The sequence below is a fragment of the Toxoplasma gondii genome, chromosome X (assembly GCF_000006565.2).
Source record: "Toxoplasma gondii ME49 chromosome X, whole genome shotgun sequence".
Classification (NCBI taxonomy): domain Eukaryota; phylum Apicomplexa; class Conoidasida; order Eucoccidiorida; family Sarcocystidae; genus Toxoplasma; species Toxoplasma gondii.
The window spans coordinates 2,976,842-2,993,583 of record NC_031478.1 but is presented as its reverse complement, the minus strand read 5'-3'; the positions used below and the strand labels follow the sequence as shown (position 1 = coordinate 2,993,583).

Below are 16,742 nucleotides of genomic sequence, written 5' to 3'. Positions count from 1 at the left end.
CGAAGAAGAAGGCGCCGCCTCCGAAGATGCTGCCAGGTCCGCCTGGCGGCAAGAAGGGAGCGCCTGGAGTGAAGGCAGAGGGGGCTGGAGAGGGCGTGGCTGAAGGTGCGAAGGAGGGGGCGCCGTCAAAGGGAGGGGAGGAGCAGGGCGAGAAGAAGGACGCGGCGAAGGACGAGGAGAGGGAGGAGAAGAAGGAGGCTCTGTCGGAAGAGGCGGAGGGAAAGGCAGGAGAGCCGGCGCTGGAGAAGGCGGCAGCGAAGAAGAAGGCGCCGCCTCCGAAGATGCTGCCAGGTCCGCCTGGCGGCAAGAAGGGAGCGCCTGGAGTGAAGGCAGAGGGGGCTGGAGAGGGCGTGGCTGAAGGTGCGAAGGAGGGGGCGCCGTCAAAGGGAGGGGAGGAGCAGGGCGAGAAGAAGGACGCGGCGAAGGACGAGGAGAGGGAGGAGAAGAAGGAGGCTCTGTCGGAAGAGGCGGAGGGAAAGGCAGGAGAGCCGGCGCTGGAGAAGGCGGCAGCGAAGAAGAAGGCGCCGCCTCCGAAGATGCTGCCAGGTCCGCCTGGCGGCAAGAAGGGAGCGCCTGGAGTGAAGGCAGAGGGGGCTGGAGAGGGCGTGGCTGAAGGTGCGAAGGAGGGGGCGCCGTCAAAGGGAGGGGAGGAGCAGGGCGAGAAGAAGGACGCGGCGAAGGACGAGGAGAGGGAGGAGAAGAAGGAGGCTCTGTCGGAAGAGGCGGAGGGAAAGGCAGGAGAGCCGGCGCTGGAGAAGGCGGCAGCGAAGAAGAAGGCGCCGCCTCCGAAGATGCTGCCAGGTCCGCCTGGCGGCAAGAAGGGAGCGCCTGGAGTGAAGGCAGAGGGGGCTGGAGAGGGCGTGGCTGAAGGTGCGAAGGAGGGGGCGCCGTCAAAGGGAGGGGAGGAGCAGGGCGAGAAGAAGGACGCGGCGAAGGACGAGGAGAGGGAGGAGAAGAAGGAGGCTCTGTCGGAAGAGGCGGAGGGAAAGGCAGGAGAGCCGGCGCTGGAGAAGGCGGCAGCGAAGAAGAAGGCGCCGCCTCCGAAGATGCTGCCAGGTCCGCCTGGCGGCAAGAAGGGAGCGCCTGGAGTGAAGGCAGAGGGGGCTGGAGAGGGCGTGGCTGAAGGTGCGAAGGAGGGGGCGCCGTCAAAGGGAGGGGAGGAGCAGGGCGAGAAGAAGGACGCGGCGAAGGACGAGGAGAGGGAGGAGAAGAAGGAGGCTCTGTCGGAAGAGGCGGAGGGAAAGGCAGGAGAGCCGGCGCTGGAGAAGGCGGCAGCGAAGAAGAAGGCGCCGCCTCCGAAGATGCTGCCAGGTCCGCCTGGCGGCAAGAAGGGAGCGCCTGGAGTGAAGGCAGAGGGGGCTGGAGAGGGCGTGGCTGAAGGTGCGAAGGAGGGGGCGCCGTCAAAGGGAGGGGAGGAGCAGGGCGAGAAGAAGGACGCGGCGAAGGACGAGGAGAGGGAGGAGAAGAAGGAGGTTCTGTCGGAAGAGGCGGAGGGAAAGGCAGGAGAGCCGACTCTGAAGAAGGCGCTAGCGAACACGATGGTGCCAGCAATGAAGGCGTTGCCAGGACAGGCTTTGCCGAAAAAGAAGGGCCTTCCGCCCGCCAAGGCAGGTGAGGCGGGGAAGGCGGCGGCAGACACGTCGGAGGGACCGAGGGCAGGCGAGGAACCGGAGCCCGATTCAGCAGCTGCGAAAGCGGGTGAGGCGGACGCGAAGGCACTCGGTCCGAAGCTGGCGATGCCTGCGGCGAAGGCGATGGTGCCAGCAATGAAGGCGTTGCCAGGACAGGCTTTGCCGAAGAAGAAGGGCCTTCCGCCCGTCAAGGCAGGTGAGGCTGGGAAGGCGGCGGCAGACACGTCGGCGGGACCGAGGGCGGTCGAGGAACCGGAGCCCCATTCAGCGGCTGCGAAAGCGGGTGAGGCGGACGCGAAGGCACTCGGTCCGAAGCTGGCGATGCCTGCGGCGAAGGCGATGGTGCCAGCAATGAAGGCGTTGCCAGGACAGGCTTTGCCGAAGAAGAAGGGCCTTCCGCCCGTCAAGGCAGGTGAGGCTGGGAAGGCAGCGGCAGACACGTCGGCGGGACCGAGGGCGGTCGAGGAACCGGAGCCCCATTCAGCGGCTGCGAAAGCGGGTGAGGCGGACGCGAAGACACTCGGTCCGAAGCTGGCGATGCCTGCGGCGAAGGCGATGGTGCCAGCAATGAAGGCGTTGCCAGGACAGGCTTTGCCGAAGAAGAAGGGCCTTCCGCCCGTCAAGGCAGGTGAGGCTGGGAAGGCGGCGGCAGACACGTCGGAGGGACCGAGGGCGGTCGAGGAACCGGAGCCCGATTCAGCGGCTGCGAAAGCGGGTGAGGCGGACGCGAAGACACTCGGTCCGAAGCTGGCGATGCCTGCGGCGAAGGCGATGGTGCCAGCAATGAAGGCGTTGCCAGGACAGGCTTTGCCGAAGAAGAAGGGCCTTCCGCCCGTCAAGGCAGGTGAGGCTGGGAAGGCAGCGGCAGACACGTCGGCGGGACCGAGGGCGGTCGAGGAACCGCAGCCCGATTCAGCGGCTGCGAAAGCGGGTGAGGCGGACGCGAAGACACTCGGTCCGAAGCTGGCGATGCCTGCGGCGAAGGCGATGGTGCCAGCAATGAAGGCGTTGCCAGGACAGGCTTTGCCGAAGAAGAAGGGCCTTCCGCCCGTCAAGGCAGGTGAGGCTGGGAAGGCGGCGGCAGACACGTCGGAGGGACCGAGGGCGGTCGAGGAACCGGAGCCCGATTCAGCGACTGCGAAAGCGGGTGAGGCGGACGCGAAGACGCTCGGTCCGAAGCTGGCGATGCCTGCGGCGAAGGCGATGGTGCCAGCAATGAAGGCGTTGCCAGGACAGGCTTTGCCGAAGAAGAAGGGCCTTCCGCCCGTCAAGGCAGGTGAGGCTGGGAAGGCAGCGGCAGACACGTCGGAGGGACCGAGGGCAGGCGAGGAACCGCAGCCCGATTCAGCGGCTGCGAAAGCGGGTGAGGCGGACGCGAAGACACTCGGTCCGAAGCTGGCGATGCCTGCGGCGAAGGCGATGGTGCCAGCAATGAAGGCGTTGCCAGGACAGGCTTTGCCGAAGAAGAAGGGCCTTCCGCCCGTCAAGGCAGGTGAGGCTGGGAAGGCGGCGGCAGACACGTCGGAGGGACCGAGGGCGGTCGAGGAACCGGAGCCCGATTCAGCGACTGCGAAAGCGGGTGAGGCGGACGCGAAGACACTCTGTCCGAAGCTGGCAATGGCTGCTTCAAAGGCGACTCTGCAGGCTCCGAGGTGTCTGTCGCATCCAGTGGTGGCGAAAAAGGCAATTACACCGCTGAAAGCTGGTGAGGCTGGGAAGCCCGCGGCAGACGTGAAGGGGGAACCGGGAGACGGGCAGCCAGAGGAAGGACGGGTCCTGGAAGAGGGGGGCGAGACGGAGGCGAAGGATGCAGGTCCGAAGGTAGCGCGGCCTTTTGCGAAGACGACGCTGCCAGCTCCGAAGTGTCTGTCGCATCCAGTGGTGGCGAAAAAGACAACTGCACCGGTGAACGCTGGTGGGGCTGGGATGCCCGCGGCAGACGTGAAGGGGGAACCGGGAGACGGGCAGCCAGAGGAAGGACGGGTCCTGGAAGAGGGGGGCGAGACGGAGGCGAAGGATGCAGGTCCGAAGGTAGCGCGGCCTTTTGCGAAGACGACGCTGCCAGCTCCGAAGTGTCTGTCGCATCCAGTGGTGGCGAAAAAGACAACTGCACCGGTGAACGCTGGTGGGGCTGGGATGCCCGCGGCAGACGTGAAGGGGGAACCGGGAGACGGGCAGCCAGAGGAAGGACGGGTCCTGGAAGAGGGGGGCGAGACGGAGGCGAAGGATGCAGGTCCGAAGCTAGCTCGGCCTTTTGCGAAGGCGAGGCTGGTTGCGCCGAAGGGTCTGTCGCATCCACTATTGGCTAAAAAGTCAGTTGGACTGGTGGAAGCTGGTGAGTCCGGGAAGGCCGCTGAAGACACGGAGGAGGGACCGCCAGACCGCGAGGCAGGAAAGCCAGATGCTGCGGCAGAGGTACGTGAGGTGCACGCGAAGTCAGTCGGTTCGAAGGTGGCACTGCCTCCTGTCAAGGCGATGCTGCTGGCTCCGAAGGGTCTGTCGCATCCAGTAGTAGCGAAAAAGGCAGTGGCGCCCGTGAAGACGGGCGACATTGGAATGTTTGGAACAGAGATTTCGGAGGTGGCGGCTCCGTCGGCGACCTTGGCGAAGGCGGTCAGTCGTGACCTGTGTAAGGTGGCAACGGAGCTCCTCGTGCAGGCTCCTGGAGGTGTGTCAGTCCCCACATTACCTGTTAGGGTTGTGACTCTAGAGAAGCCCATGGAGGAGCGACAGGATAACGACGTATCGCAGAACGAGGAAGCTAAGGCGCGAGAACCCTCGGAAGGCGGAGCGACGACGCCTACCGCGGAGCCGCTGCGTAAGAATGCACCAAAATCCAATGTGCTGGTGGGGAACCTGCCAGTTCTTGTTTCTCCAAAGAGGCGAGTGTCTGTTGAGGAGCTGGCAATGGCCAAGGCGAAGCTGGGACTGACTCCAGTAGACGAGACGTCGATACCGAGAGCAAACGGTGGAGACTCTGGGGCACCGAAGGCAGAGGGACAGCCACTGACGGATGGACTGGGCGTGTGCGGCGTACGTGTGGCAGTTGCAGGTCCGCCTGGTGCCAAGCTGCCTAGCGCGCCGGTGGTTACAGCGTCCTTAATTCCACGGCCCGCTGCCGTTAAGCAGACGGAACCCACAGATGATCGGAAACCTTTTGAGGTTGCTACGGCCCCCGTCGGGTGTGTTTCCAGACCTTTCACCTCCCAGTCCGGGACGCAGCCTCAGACACCTCAACTGTGGCAGCAGAGTGTGAAGCCTGCGACTTCTCCGGGTTTCATGTCGGGAAACCTGGCGGAAGTCCTAAAGCCAGGGGCGTTCATGGCAGCGCGTGTCCCTACCGGTTCCACGCGTACACGCCAGGAAAGCGACCAACTAGCTGTGCCGTCTGCCACTTCTGTATCACGAAGCATTGCTAGCAGGGAAGCGCAGGCTTCGCCGTTCGCTGGAGCCACCGATCAGGAAGCCTCCGGATGGGCAAACTCCGTCGAACTCTTGACGTCAGGAAGGCTGTCAGTCCCCGAGTCGGCGACAGGAAGTGCCACTGCGCGGACGTCTTTGAGTTCCCCAGGTGTAAGAACTGCACTTCAAAAGAACGCCGACCTCCGAATTGAACAGAACCCACCACGTGGACCGCCGGCTGAAAGTGGATCGCTTTCTCCCTCGTGTTCATCTTATTTAGAGCTGCTGGCGATGTCGATCCCTGTGGCGAAACGCACTGCACTACCTCCTGTTGGAAACTCGTCCCGCAAGATCGTCGCGAATTTCCGAGAGCAGGCAACGCTGTTGCTACAGGCAGAGAAGGCTCCACAGGAGCCGTCTGGGCCGCCGAGTCCAGGAGGCGGAACATCTCGCCTTTCACCATTCCATCGTGTTTTCTCTGACTCTGCTAGGCCGTTTCGCACAACTTCCCAAGGTGCCTATTCGCATTCCGGAAGGCTTTCTGGGGTGCCCCCAACGCCTGAATCTGGATCCAGCGGCCCGAATGGTGCTGGCGAGGATAGCCCATCTGTTGAGGCGAAGCCTACAATGCTAGGAAAGGTTATCAAGACGAATGGAACTGCTTTGGTGCCATTGCCAGGTCCTCACGAACGAACGTTGTCCCGAGTGCTACCTGGTTCTCTGCGGAGTACTCCCCGTGCTGGCAAGCACCAAATGAAAAGTCAAGCACTAGGTGGTCCTGCACCGGTCCTACGTCTCGGCAAAGGCGGTGGCGCACAGCCGATGCGAGAGGGAGTGAAGGAGATCGATCACGTCGCGCTTGACAGTGTTTACGTCCAGGGATGTCCTGCGTCTCTCTCGGACGCATTTAGCAATTCGCTTTTTCCTAAAGTTGACCTCGACGCGGTTTCAACTGGTACCTGTGTCTTCGACCTCGGGCCCCGAGCAGTGATGGCGTGCTCCGGGCCTGTCTACTCGATGGCCCATCTTTTTTTGCCCGACTCGCAAAGGCAGATTGAAGATGTGGAGGCGCAGCTTCAGATTGCAGCAGAAGTCGAGGGAGCCTTCGGCATCTACGACGCGCCTGACGGTGTCTACCCGTGGGGAGACTCTGAGGTCAACACCGCTGGGAACAATAGCACCAGCGTTACAAAGCTACCAAAGGTGCTCTTTGGAGCTGCTGTCACAGCGTGGAACGAAATGCTTGTCTACCGGAGACCGCAGCTGATTCTCCTCATCGGGACGGATGTGAAAGGTGCGAAAACGTGGATGTTATCATCTCTGTTTCCCACTGGACAGCACCGCGGAGGGTGCGTCAGACTAGGAGACAGGCATAAGGGAATGAGAACTAGATCAGAATGGGTTATTGAGGCAGTCTTAGGAATATGTTATGCATATGACACTAGCTAGGGGAGCGCCTCATAGGCCTGAGTTAGCTGAAAGTTCCATGGAGCTCTTTTGGCACTTCCGCTCATCTCAGGCAGGAAGAGAATCCTCAGTGTGCAGATGCCTCCGGGACCCCTGGCAGAGAAGCTCCCCCAGAAAATCCTCTGTGGCAACTCGCCGTCAATGCAGTGCTTCTTATCGAAACTACTTTACAATAATGCGTCCAACAGAACATGTTTGTTTTTGTGTTTTTTCTGTGTTTTTTGTGCCGTAGCATGGGACGTGGCCGTTCCTAGGCTGGTCGTAGATCTTGTCTCTCTCGGCAATCTCTCTCTCGGCCTCGACAGCCTCACTGCACGATACATGCACGACGCTCACCACGTAAGCCGGAAATGAGTGAAGGAAATCGAACGCCTTATGGCCAAATGTGTGTTGTGCGTTTTTGCCAAAATGAAGTTCGCCTAATCTCGGGTTTTCAGTCGGGTATAATCTCCGGTCCGGTCGAAGAAGAGTCAAGTAGCCATGCTGTCACAGATTGTGCCCCGCAAGTGCTTCTTTAGTCGTGCCCGCCTGTCAGATCGTCACGCAGATAGGTGGCAGATGGAAGACCATCTTTCAGGCGGAATTCTTGCCGGATCTGAGGCATTTATCCCAGAGAAAGTCGGTTTTCTGGGTGGATTTGTAGACGCGTCTCCTGCTGTAAGGCCCGGTACCGTGAGGAGCGTCTTTGTTTGAGAGTCAGGATCTCCCTCTCTTTTCTTACGTAGTGTTTCGGAGTTTTTCGCCATTCCGTGGGGAATACGCAGCGTTGCGTTTCGTGTTTTCTCTGCCCTTCACAGTTGCTCCAGCTCTTTGGGTCTGTGAGGCCTGTGGAGGACGGTACCTTTTCCGAAGAAGCAAAGCTACCCCACACCGGCCTTCATAGGTGGGACATCTATTTCACACCGGAGGGGGCTTTTTCTAGTGCAACCGTCTCCGCCTGGCTGCTTGATTTGCCTGGCCTTTGTGATGCCAGTAATGGCATGCGTCAGGACATTCTTCTCAGATTCACTGTCGGTAAGTCGTCAGGCTGTCAGTATAGAATCACCGGCTGAGACAGGCACTTGGCATAAGGAGGTGCAATCGTTAACACTGCTGGTTTAGTGAAAGCACAGAACCAATATGGCAGGAAGGCACTAGGTAGTATCTAATCTACCATATAAGATGTCTGCAGGTAGAATAGCACTACGTATAATAATCATGATCCTACATTACGTCCAAATTGTAAGGCATCCACTGGTTACTTGGATCGAGTAAGGAATGGAAGCATGCAGCTTCTGATTCGATACCGCCATCTCCAGACTCCACTGTGACGAAGCATGCTTGGAGATTCGCCTTGTTTTTTGTGTACGAACATTTGTAAAACAAGTCTATCGCTTTTCACCGAGTCGCTGCCGTGGCCTTCCCTTCTCACGCGTATCTACAGTTCTATGGATCCAAATGCTGAACGTGTGCCCACTGGACTCTCCTAGACACTAGATGAGGGCACACGTTGAACGACAGAGATGGCGTGTATAGAGCTAGCTGCCTGGGTACTCTCTTTTGTCAGTTCTGCTTCTGAGGAACCAAGAGAACTGGTCCTCTGTGTGTGTGTTCTCCCAGGTGTTCTTGATAAAGAAGAGTTCTTCTTAGGGCCCCATTTCCCTTGTGGCTGTCTCCGGCCTCTTCTGGGCCATGATGTAGCCTCATTTTCCCTAACCGACGAAGAGAGGGAACGCGTCGCGACAGAGTGTGCCGATCTCCTGGTGCAGGTCCTGCAGCTCGACGAGTCTCAGGTATGGACGTTGTTTTACTCTGTGGATATCCTGCCAGGTCTGAGCTCGGTAATCCTAAAGCCTAAAATATTACCTTGTGCTCTTGGCGACGTAATCTCCCTGTCAGCTTTGGTGGTCGGTTGATTTCGCTGGCCTCTCCGAGAAAGCCGTTATACGAAGGGGCAGCCGGTTAGATTTTGCAGGAAAGCGCGTAGCCAGCTTTACTCTGTGGGGGACGTTCTACGTTCGCTACGCACTAAGCTGCCATCAGTAGCCAAGTGCGCTTTGCCACTTGAAGAAATGGTGACAGCCTGAGGCAGTATAGAATACCTCATACACATCTCGTCCCATGCGCGTTTTTCCATTTTCCACGGGCCGTCTCCCCTGCTTTGCGTTGCTGTTAGGTCGTTGCTATCATCAAGACCTTTCTGGCTGTTAGTATCCTGGCAAGGGAAAACTCATGCACCTCAGATGAATCCATAACTATGGCTGCACATCTTCTTGGAATATCGGCTTCTGATCTCGGCGGTCACTTCCGCACCGCGCTAGAGTCCCCCCATTTGGGAGCAGCGAATCTGGGATCGGCCGTCGCGAGGACACTTTACCGACAACTCTTCCAGTTTATCGTTGCCCGGATCAACGCCGTTTTGCAGGTGAGAAAGCCTTTGTGTCGCAGCTGTGAGCAGGGAAGGGATCCGCTGCTTCACAGCAGCCGCTCCCAGTATTCCAGCATAAAAGCGTCAGGGGACTGAGGGGACGCCCATTACCGGGAGACGTTCTCCAACTCCAAAAATAACCAGGAAACGTATATCACTGTATTTGGGCGTTTTCATATGTGCTGTATTGAACTGGAAGTCATATCCTCTGAAACAGGAATCTCTAAACGCTTTTGTAGTACATTTAACGAGTTGGGCTACTAGTTTAGATCTTGGAGGGCTTTGTTAACCGAATCTAAGTTCTATTGTGCTTTAGCGACGCCATCGTAATCCAGGCATGTTCTCGGTCTAAACGTTTAGTGCAGTTCAGCTGCTAGAGGCGTTTCCGTATGTTCTGTCGAACTGTGTGTTGCCAAAGGTTCTTAGTGAAGACATCATGGTTAGTGTTTGCTTGTTCTTTCTTCCCAATTTCTTTTCAGCACATGTCTCATACGGGAAATCGGGCTTTCAATCCGTATGTCAGAACCCCATTCAGCATCTCGGTTCTCGGTAAGATGCGGCCAGCATACCCATGGTGCTGGTGCCCACCTCTGTTATGAAGTGCGCTCGTCATTTGGGGTCCTTAATTGCCTGTCTCATCTGGAATCTGAACGCTGAATATGCATTTAAATGTCCTTACGCCATTCCTGTTGTTGCGTTGTGTTTCGATTTTATTTTATGCTTGCAGCCGGCCCGACGGAACTGGACGCTCTTCCCACGGTGTCAGTTGGCAAGCTTGGATGCTACACAGCTCAGGTCCGTCACCTGTTTTAAGGCAGATAGTGCCTGTGTGTCGACAGCTCCCACTTACACACACTCGTATGATTCAGTGAATCAATGTTTAATCACACCGTGGGGTTTCCATTCCTCGTGGTCTTTTCAGGCAGTAGGATTATGCTTCGCTTTCCGCCGTCTCCTCTACCTGCAAAAGCTGCTGTCACTCGGCAAATTTGCACTTCCCGACTACTTGGACGGGCTCGGACAATTTACACCTGCAAGCGTTTTTTCGGAGGCCGTTCTGCTTCCAGACTCTGGTCTGCTGCCTTTCGTCGCATCTGGACCAAAATCGAAGGAAGGTGAGGGCGCTCTCTGTGGTAGAATAAGCGTATTCGTGTCCCTGAGGCCTTTGCAATGCCCGTTTCCCGTTTGGCTAACACGTAGATGCCGTGACACAAGAATCCACCATCCGGACAGTGTACCTCCATTTAGCGGGAATACCACCGGATTGTCCCTTGCAGTCTGGAGTTTTCTGGGTGATAGTGCAATATAACTCTACTGACGTTTTTCTTGTCTCGTTCAAAGTGCAAATGCGAACCCGTGGACACATGTAGAGCCGTGCTTCCTGTGGAATTCGTACTCGAAGCTTGCAACGGTTTTTCGTCGTTGCTGGCAATTGTGTCTGGCAGGCGAATATCCTGGCGTGTGCGTTTAGGAGACCTCTCTCTATAACCGTTAACCAACGCAAGGGGGTGGCATTTCGTAGATTAATGCCTGGGCTCGTGGTCGCTAACCTTGCCATGAAGTTGACGTTTCCATTGCATCTGTGTTGATGCATGGTCGTGGAGTCTTTGAGTTCCCTCATTAGCCAAACGTGTACTAAGGTGCTTGCACGTTATATCCTCTGTACTGTGCTTGTGTTTTATTTGCATGCAGATATTTTGACATGGTTCGATGACCATGGAAGTTCGGCCAGTAGTCAAAACCTCAATTTTTTCTCGTGGATCTTCGAGCGAGTTTCTGACTCCCATATCGAGGTTTCGCTTCCCGGCGACCGAATCAAGCTAGATGTGTCCGAAGCCGCCTTCTCTTCTCAGCCCTTGGATCCTCTTATCGTGAACGTCTGCAACTTTGTTATCAAACAGGTAGGTTGTCGCCTGTCCAGGGTTCCAGGTTGGCGCCTCCATTTCTGCATACCGCCGAGGCAATGAATGCATGTGCGCCTGTCGACAGCTTGGTCATGAGCAATCTTGTCACGTCGAGTGCGAGTCGCGTCACTCTAAACTTAGCACCTTGACACTGGGAAAAGCATGTCTTGTGATGTGGGAGATCACTCCCTCCTGACACTCCTGAATTGTTCGTATGGCATTTACAGTCGGAGCCGATCCGCCGCCTACGGTTGTCGGGTATTACACGCAACTCGGGACTTCAGGGGAGCGAGAGTCATTTGCTCTATGCCTCGCTGCAAGACGCTTGGAATCCTTTGCTTGATTCTCGACCAATTGTGCTGCATCGTGGAACAAGAGGTAAGCCGTCACCTGGCGCGTGCTCAGGCGCGCTCTCTAACCTCTTAATGGCTTTGCTCCCATCATATCCTAAATCTTTCTCGAGCATGCAGTAGCTCGAATCGTGGGCCACAGGACAAGGGCACCGTCCGATTCCCACGAAAGGTCTACACATGCAAAGAGAGGTGTAGTGCCGACACACAATGTTCCTTCCCCACGGCATAATATACATTGGTGGCAGACCCCCGCAGCTGTCCAGTCATGCACAAGTCAGCACGCTATCTGTATCGGAAGCCTGGTTCTTAGAATGTCATTGTCAGGGAGGCCCTTCAGGAGACCTGGCGTTTTTTAGTTGGATCGCGGTGATGGTCTACTGTCTGCCTCAGCGGTTGTTTTCGCCGTCGACAATATCTTATCCTGAAAGCCCGCAGGTGATGTTATCCATCTTCATACACTCGCATTTTTGTGAGTGTTTGTCTTTCGCTCAGACGGTTGGTCGTCGCTTTCCGAAAGTCTCGATGCGGTACAACAATGGGAACAGTAAGTCGAATCTGAGTCATTCGGACTGATAATTGGTGTCATCTCGCCTACCCACAACTCTCGACCAGCTGAATCGTTCGCTCGACCAGACCCCAGCGCATCATTGGTTGATCACCCCATCTGTCATTCGACCACATCGAGTTTTGTTAGGACTTCTCTGTTTGCTGGGCGAGCCTCCCGCAGCCTAGAAAATTGCAAAGGCACAAAACATCCCGACTACGGGCAAGTGAATTGACACGTTACGTGCTGCTCAGATCAAAGTTTTTGCTTCTTTTGTCTGTGCTCCCCTCTTTACCAGACACGGGTTCCCCCTTTTCATCGTGATAAAAGACCTTCCGAAGTATTGTCCGAACCTGTTCCCGCAAGACTGTGCAGACGACGTCGACCGTCTGATGCATTTCTTGCCCGCGTACATCGACATCGATGGCGTCCTATTTGGCAGCTCTCTGCTCGCAGTGCGAAGCCAAGAATACGAGGGACTTCATCGACTGCAAGAAGAGGCGGCCGAAGTCGTCGCGAAGCGTCAAGCGTGGCTCGTCGAGGTTATGGAGCTGGACTCTGAAATCAGGGACATCGTTAGCGAACAAGAGCACGGTGGCACTCAGCAGATGGAGCTTGCCACGTACAGGTTAAGGCAGCCGTCGCCTGACTTGCGGACCTCACTCATCCCGTTGTCTCAGTGGGGCACACTGCAGGAAGCCGCGAAACAGAATGCTGATATTCTCGATCTAGAAGATGACCACGTTTCTGAGTATGAGTTGCCGACTCCGGGTGCTCAACGAAAATACGACTGTACATCACCAGCGCTGTCTCCTCGACTGCAGCAAGCAAGAGTTTTGCAACCTGGATCTTCTGGTAAAAAACACTGGGAACAGGGAGTGGAGAGACAGCAGGGTGAGGCCACGAAGAATAGTGTAAGGGTTCCCTCCCACACTTCTCTCAAATTGAATTCCCAAGCGCTCGCAACCACACCCGCAGGTTCCAGTAGTGTGAGTGTGCCCTCCTTTCATGCTGGCTTGCCGCAACTGCCAACCGGCTCTTCGGTCGTGATGGGCAGGAACCAAAGAGCAGGCTATTCATCGCCCACCGGGGACAGTCATACCCTCACGGACAGGATCGCACCTCATCCTGGTGCCTTTGGAGAGCTCCCAGCTACTCCAAAGCCGCCAGCGGTTGCAAAAGTGCACTTTCCGCGAGCAAGTGGTGTAGCTCAACAGATGCAGGTGCCTCCTCGTAGGTACGAAGCCACCAGCGAACGGGTTCAGCCAAAAGGTGTCCAACTTGGCGCCTCGAGTGCCTTGGTGCAGGGAGCCACCAAAAATGGGAAGCCGCCCCTCATATCACCTGTAACGGAGGCCCTCGCGTCCCCGAGGGCTAGGCAAGGCATTGCAGACAGGCTCCTGAAGGCATCACAGGGGGCGTCTGTTCAAAATGTGGATCTGGAAGAAAGGCAGAGGTTGGCTGACGAGAGGGAAAGGCTCATCCATGAAAACGAGCTTCTCCAGATTGAGAATCAGCGACTGACAACAGAGAACTTACGACTCGAAAACGAGCGGCTTCACGAGGAAAACCTCAAGCTAACTCGGCAGCAGTGTCGCCTCAAATCGTCCGTGGCATCTGGAGATAACCACACCGTGGTGGACTTTGTTAGCACCCCGACACAGGCATTCGAAGGCTCTCCAGCTCCTGTCCGCAAATCTCCTGATGCTGCACGCACGGCACCTGTGTCAGCGATGCCGACGCCGAAGTCGCCTCAGGAGTCATCCGAAGCCCAGGATCGTCCGCAAGCTCCTCTGAGTCCGGCGCCTGATGTCTCTGGGGTAGAGAACCGACGAGCCCAGGAATCGTCAATGATTGCTCCCACGACAGTGGTTCCGAAAACAAAGAACCCACCGGGCGGGAAGCCTGCTGGTGCGGCGGTAGAAACCACACCTGCCAACGGGTCGTCAGTGACTCGTTTGAAAGCAGTGGCACCAAAACCGAAAGCCCCACTGAGTAAGGCATCTGGTGGCACTGTGACGGAAGAAAAAACTGCCAAGGACTTGTCAGCAACTCCGAATGCTCAAACTCCGGAGGGCGTTTCGACTGGGGAAGTTGATGGCACGGTTGTAAAAGACGCAAGAGCCATGGAGTCGTCAGCGACTCCTGCGGAAGCCGTGGCACCACCACCAGAGGCTCTATCGAGTGGGGAAACTGATGACATGACTGTGGATGCCACAACTGCCAAGGAACTGCCAGTAAGTCCCGTGGCGGCAGTGACTCCAAAGAAGGCGGCAACACCCCCCCTCTCACAGATTCCTCGGGCGAAGGTTCCACCAGCGAAAGAGCATGCAGTAGTGCGATATTCTCATTCACCATCACCAGTGGTGCAACAAATCGAAATTGAGCAGGCCGTTGAAGAACCACTCTCAGCTGACTCACACACTGAACAGACGTTTCCTCAAGCAGAGGATGTTGAGTCAATTCCTGAACATGCATATGACGCCGGTGTGGATGACGCTGCTGCCGACGTTACCGACCTTCAAAATGAAAGTGGTGATCTCGAAGAGGTAGAAACGGTTTCTTTCGAAGATGACACGGATATGCTCGCGAAGGGGATGCGTGCCGTGTGGGTGCAGGCGGCATTTTCAGGTGTCTGGAAGGGTGTGTTGTACTGGCCGAAACATTTGGAAAAGTTGGCAAAGGAATCGCAAGAGAATTCAGGTGCCTCACGAGTTAAACAAGCTGGGAAGGCGTCTGTGGAACTCACAGCCTCTGCATTCTTTAATTCGTTCGTCGATACTGCAAAAGCGACGGATGAACGAGATCGTCAATTGCTTGTCTCGGCGGGTCCTATGGGGGACTTCCCGCAGCCAAGAGGAACGATACACATCACGAGAGGGAAAATTCGAGGCAGGGAGGTTGGCCACGTGGGTCATTTGGCTCAATCTGACAGTTCAGGGCGTCATGGCTATGTCTCGCCGCCACCGGGATCACCGCACGGCGAACGCCGGCAGCGTTTTGGCAAAACGTCTCTCATGCGTTCGAGCGATTATGGAGGGTCGCCGGTCCCGCGCGATCGCCAGAGAGAGGACGTTCCGCTACAGCTGATCCCAGGGTTTCTTTCATTTGATTCCTCAGGCCAAGGAGGACCAAGCGTAACCTCCCCAGGTTTGAATTTGTCTGATTTTGAGGGGACTTGGAACGGGAGAGTGGTTTGGAAACCGCCTGCGAAGGAGTACGGCGACGCTGCCCAGGATCTGTCAACCATCATCCTCGTGGACCTAACGCAGCCGGACGGAGGTGTCCCCGACCCTCGAGGGCCATTGCATGTTTTCCGCTCGGACAACGACGGTGCTCCAAGGCCGATAGTCGTTCCACAAACAGGAGAGACCATTGCGGAGAAACTGCAGACCATTTTCAGCACTATAGATGTCTCGGGTAAGAACCGCCTAGTTACTCCTGCCATCGAGCGACGATTTAAGGGCACTTGTCTTCAGTCGCCTTCCGTTTTTTTATGTCATCAGATGAATAGCGTGTGTCTGAGACTTCGTAAAGTAGGCCGATAAAGCGAAGTCCTTCAATTTCAGAGTGCCTCTAGAGTCTGGCTGGTGCGAGCGTGCGACGAGGGAGCCCTTGGCCGGAATCCCTCGTGGCAGTCGTTACTGCTGTATCAGCTGCTGCAGCTGGTGGATGCATCACCGATGCGTTTTCCTATTCGCGAGTTCTCGGTGTCTTCGTGTTGGCTGCAGGTGTACCCTTAGGTGCAGGAAACGTGTATTTCATTCCGCCGAACCAATCGGGTGTGCTGGCTATCACAGCACACTCAAAGCACCGAGACACCGGGTTGTGCATTCAGGAGCCTGACGACCAAATCACCACCTTTGAAAACTATGGAGAGCGTCGGCGCAAGGTAAGTGGATATTCAGCAACTTCACTGGAAAACGTACCTATTTGGAAAAACGTTTCCTTTCGAAATGTATGGATCGGGGTTGTATCTGCGTCGTTTGAGCAAGGACAGTCATAGAGAAGCTGTTTCACGGGGACGTTGCGCCCGCGAGCAATGTTAAGGTCATATTGGACTGAATGTTCAGAGAACTGTGCACCCATTAAGATGAATGAGACTGTAAGTCATAAAGCGTCATTTTCTGGGCATCTGTGACGGGCATGAGGAGTTTGATGTTGCAGTTGAGTTTGCATGCTAACAAGGAGCTAGTTGTCCGTACGGCTCGAGTACTTAGAACAGTCAAAATTGCCGTAACTTGGCAGTTGTAAGGAGGAAAAGTAAGCCGGTGGGTGGCTTGACATCCAGGCTCAAAGTTCTTGCCGTTTTTTGAGGTGTTCCTGAAAGAGTCGCTATCGATGTGAGGCTAAGTATACTCCACGTATTTTCAGACGGTTACGTTGGCAAGTGTGCAGACACCGGCTACAGTGTCTTAATTTACCTACGTGTAGGAGCAGCACGACGACGTGATGCGTCGACTCGAAGAAGCAGACAAGGAGTGCACATTTAGGCCTAAACTCATTAGTGGTGGCGGCTGGAGGTCGACCAGAAAAGCTGCGCCTGAGGTGTCCCCCAGTCGAACGTCTGGAATTCCGGCCTCACGAACGTCATCGTCGGCGTGTACGAGACTCCTGACCAATTCCCGTGATGTGACCCGAGAATAGCAAGGCGAGACAGTGTCGCTGTTCGTTAACAAAGTGGAAGGTGGGATAAATTGGAACGTATGCAAGATGGGAAAATCGGATTGTACTCAGGGCCCCTTAGGCAGCTTGAAAGCGAACAGCCACTACTCGCAGAATCGCTGGATGCCTTCCTACTCACGGAGGAGCGAAGCGACTGTTACCTTGACGGACTTACAGCATGATGGCTAAAGAGGAACTGTCTTGTCCATTTCGAGTGAGAAATGATTCTTGATTTTGTCAAGGGTAGAATTCCTAGGATGTGTATTTCTTTTTGCCGCACCACCACGTGGTTTCGCTGAGATGCGAAAGTGGGCCAACTCCAGCGTCGAAAAGGGTTGATGTAACAGTGGCGTTTGTGATTTGTATTCA

The 16,742-nt window shown here is 56.2% G+C and overlaps 1 protein-coding gene across 1 annotated transcript in view; it reads left to right on the top strand.

The window, feature by feature from the left end:
• The window catches only part of TGME49_224540 (hypothetical protein), a gene marked incomplete at both ends in the record, with an annotated part of 21,401 nt that extends 5,046 nt beyond the window's left edge, over positions 1-16,355 (top strand). Inside the window, 14 exons of the mRNA XM_018780051.1 lie at positions 37-6,327; positions 6,733-6,839; positions 7,298-7,514; positions 8,100-8,272; positions 8,656-8,904; positions 9,387-9,456; positions 9,635-9,702; positions 9,830-10,022; positions 10,600-10,808; positions 11,039-11,189; positions 11,657-11,708; positions 12,007-15,128; positions 15,440-15,600; positions 16,143-16,355. Of these exons, the coding sequence (XP_018635945.1) occupies positions 37-6,327; positions 6,733-6,839; positions 7,298-7,514; positions 8,100-8,272; positions 8,656-8,904; positions 9,387-9,456; positions 9,635-9,702; positions 9,830-10,022; positions 10,600-10,808; positions 11,039-11,189; positions 11,657-11,708; positions 12,007-15,128; positions 15,440-15,600; positions 16,143-16,355 (11,276 nt within the window). The remainder of the gene's footprint in view (positions 1-36; positions 6,328-6,732; positions 6,840-7,297; positions 7,515-8,099; positions 8,273-8,655; positions 8,905-9,386; positions 9,457-9,634; positions 9,703-9,829; positions 10,023-10,599; positions 10,809-11,038; positions 11,190-11,656; positions 11,709-12,006; positions 15,129-15,439; positions 15,601-16,142) is intronic.
• Between the last annotated feature and the right edge of the window lie 387 nt (positions 16,356-16,742).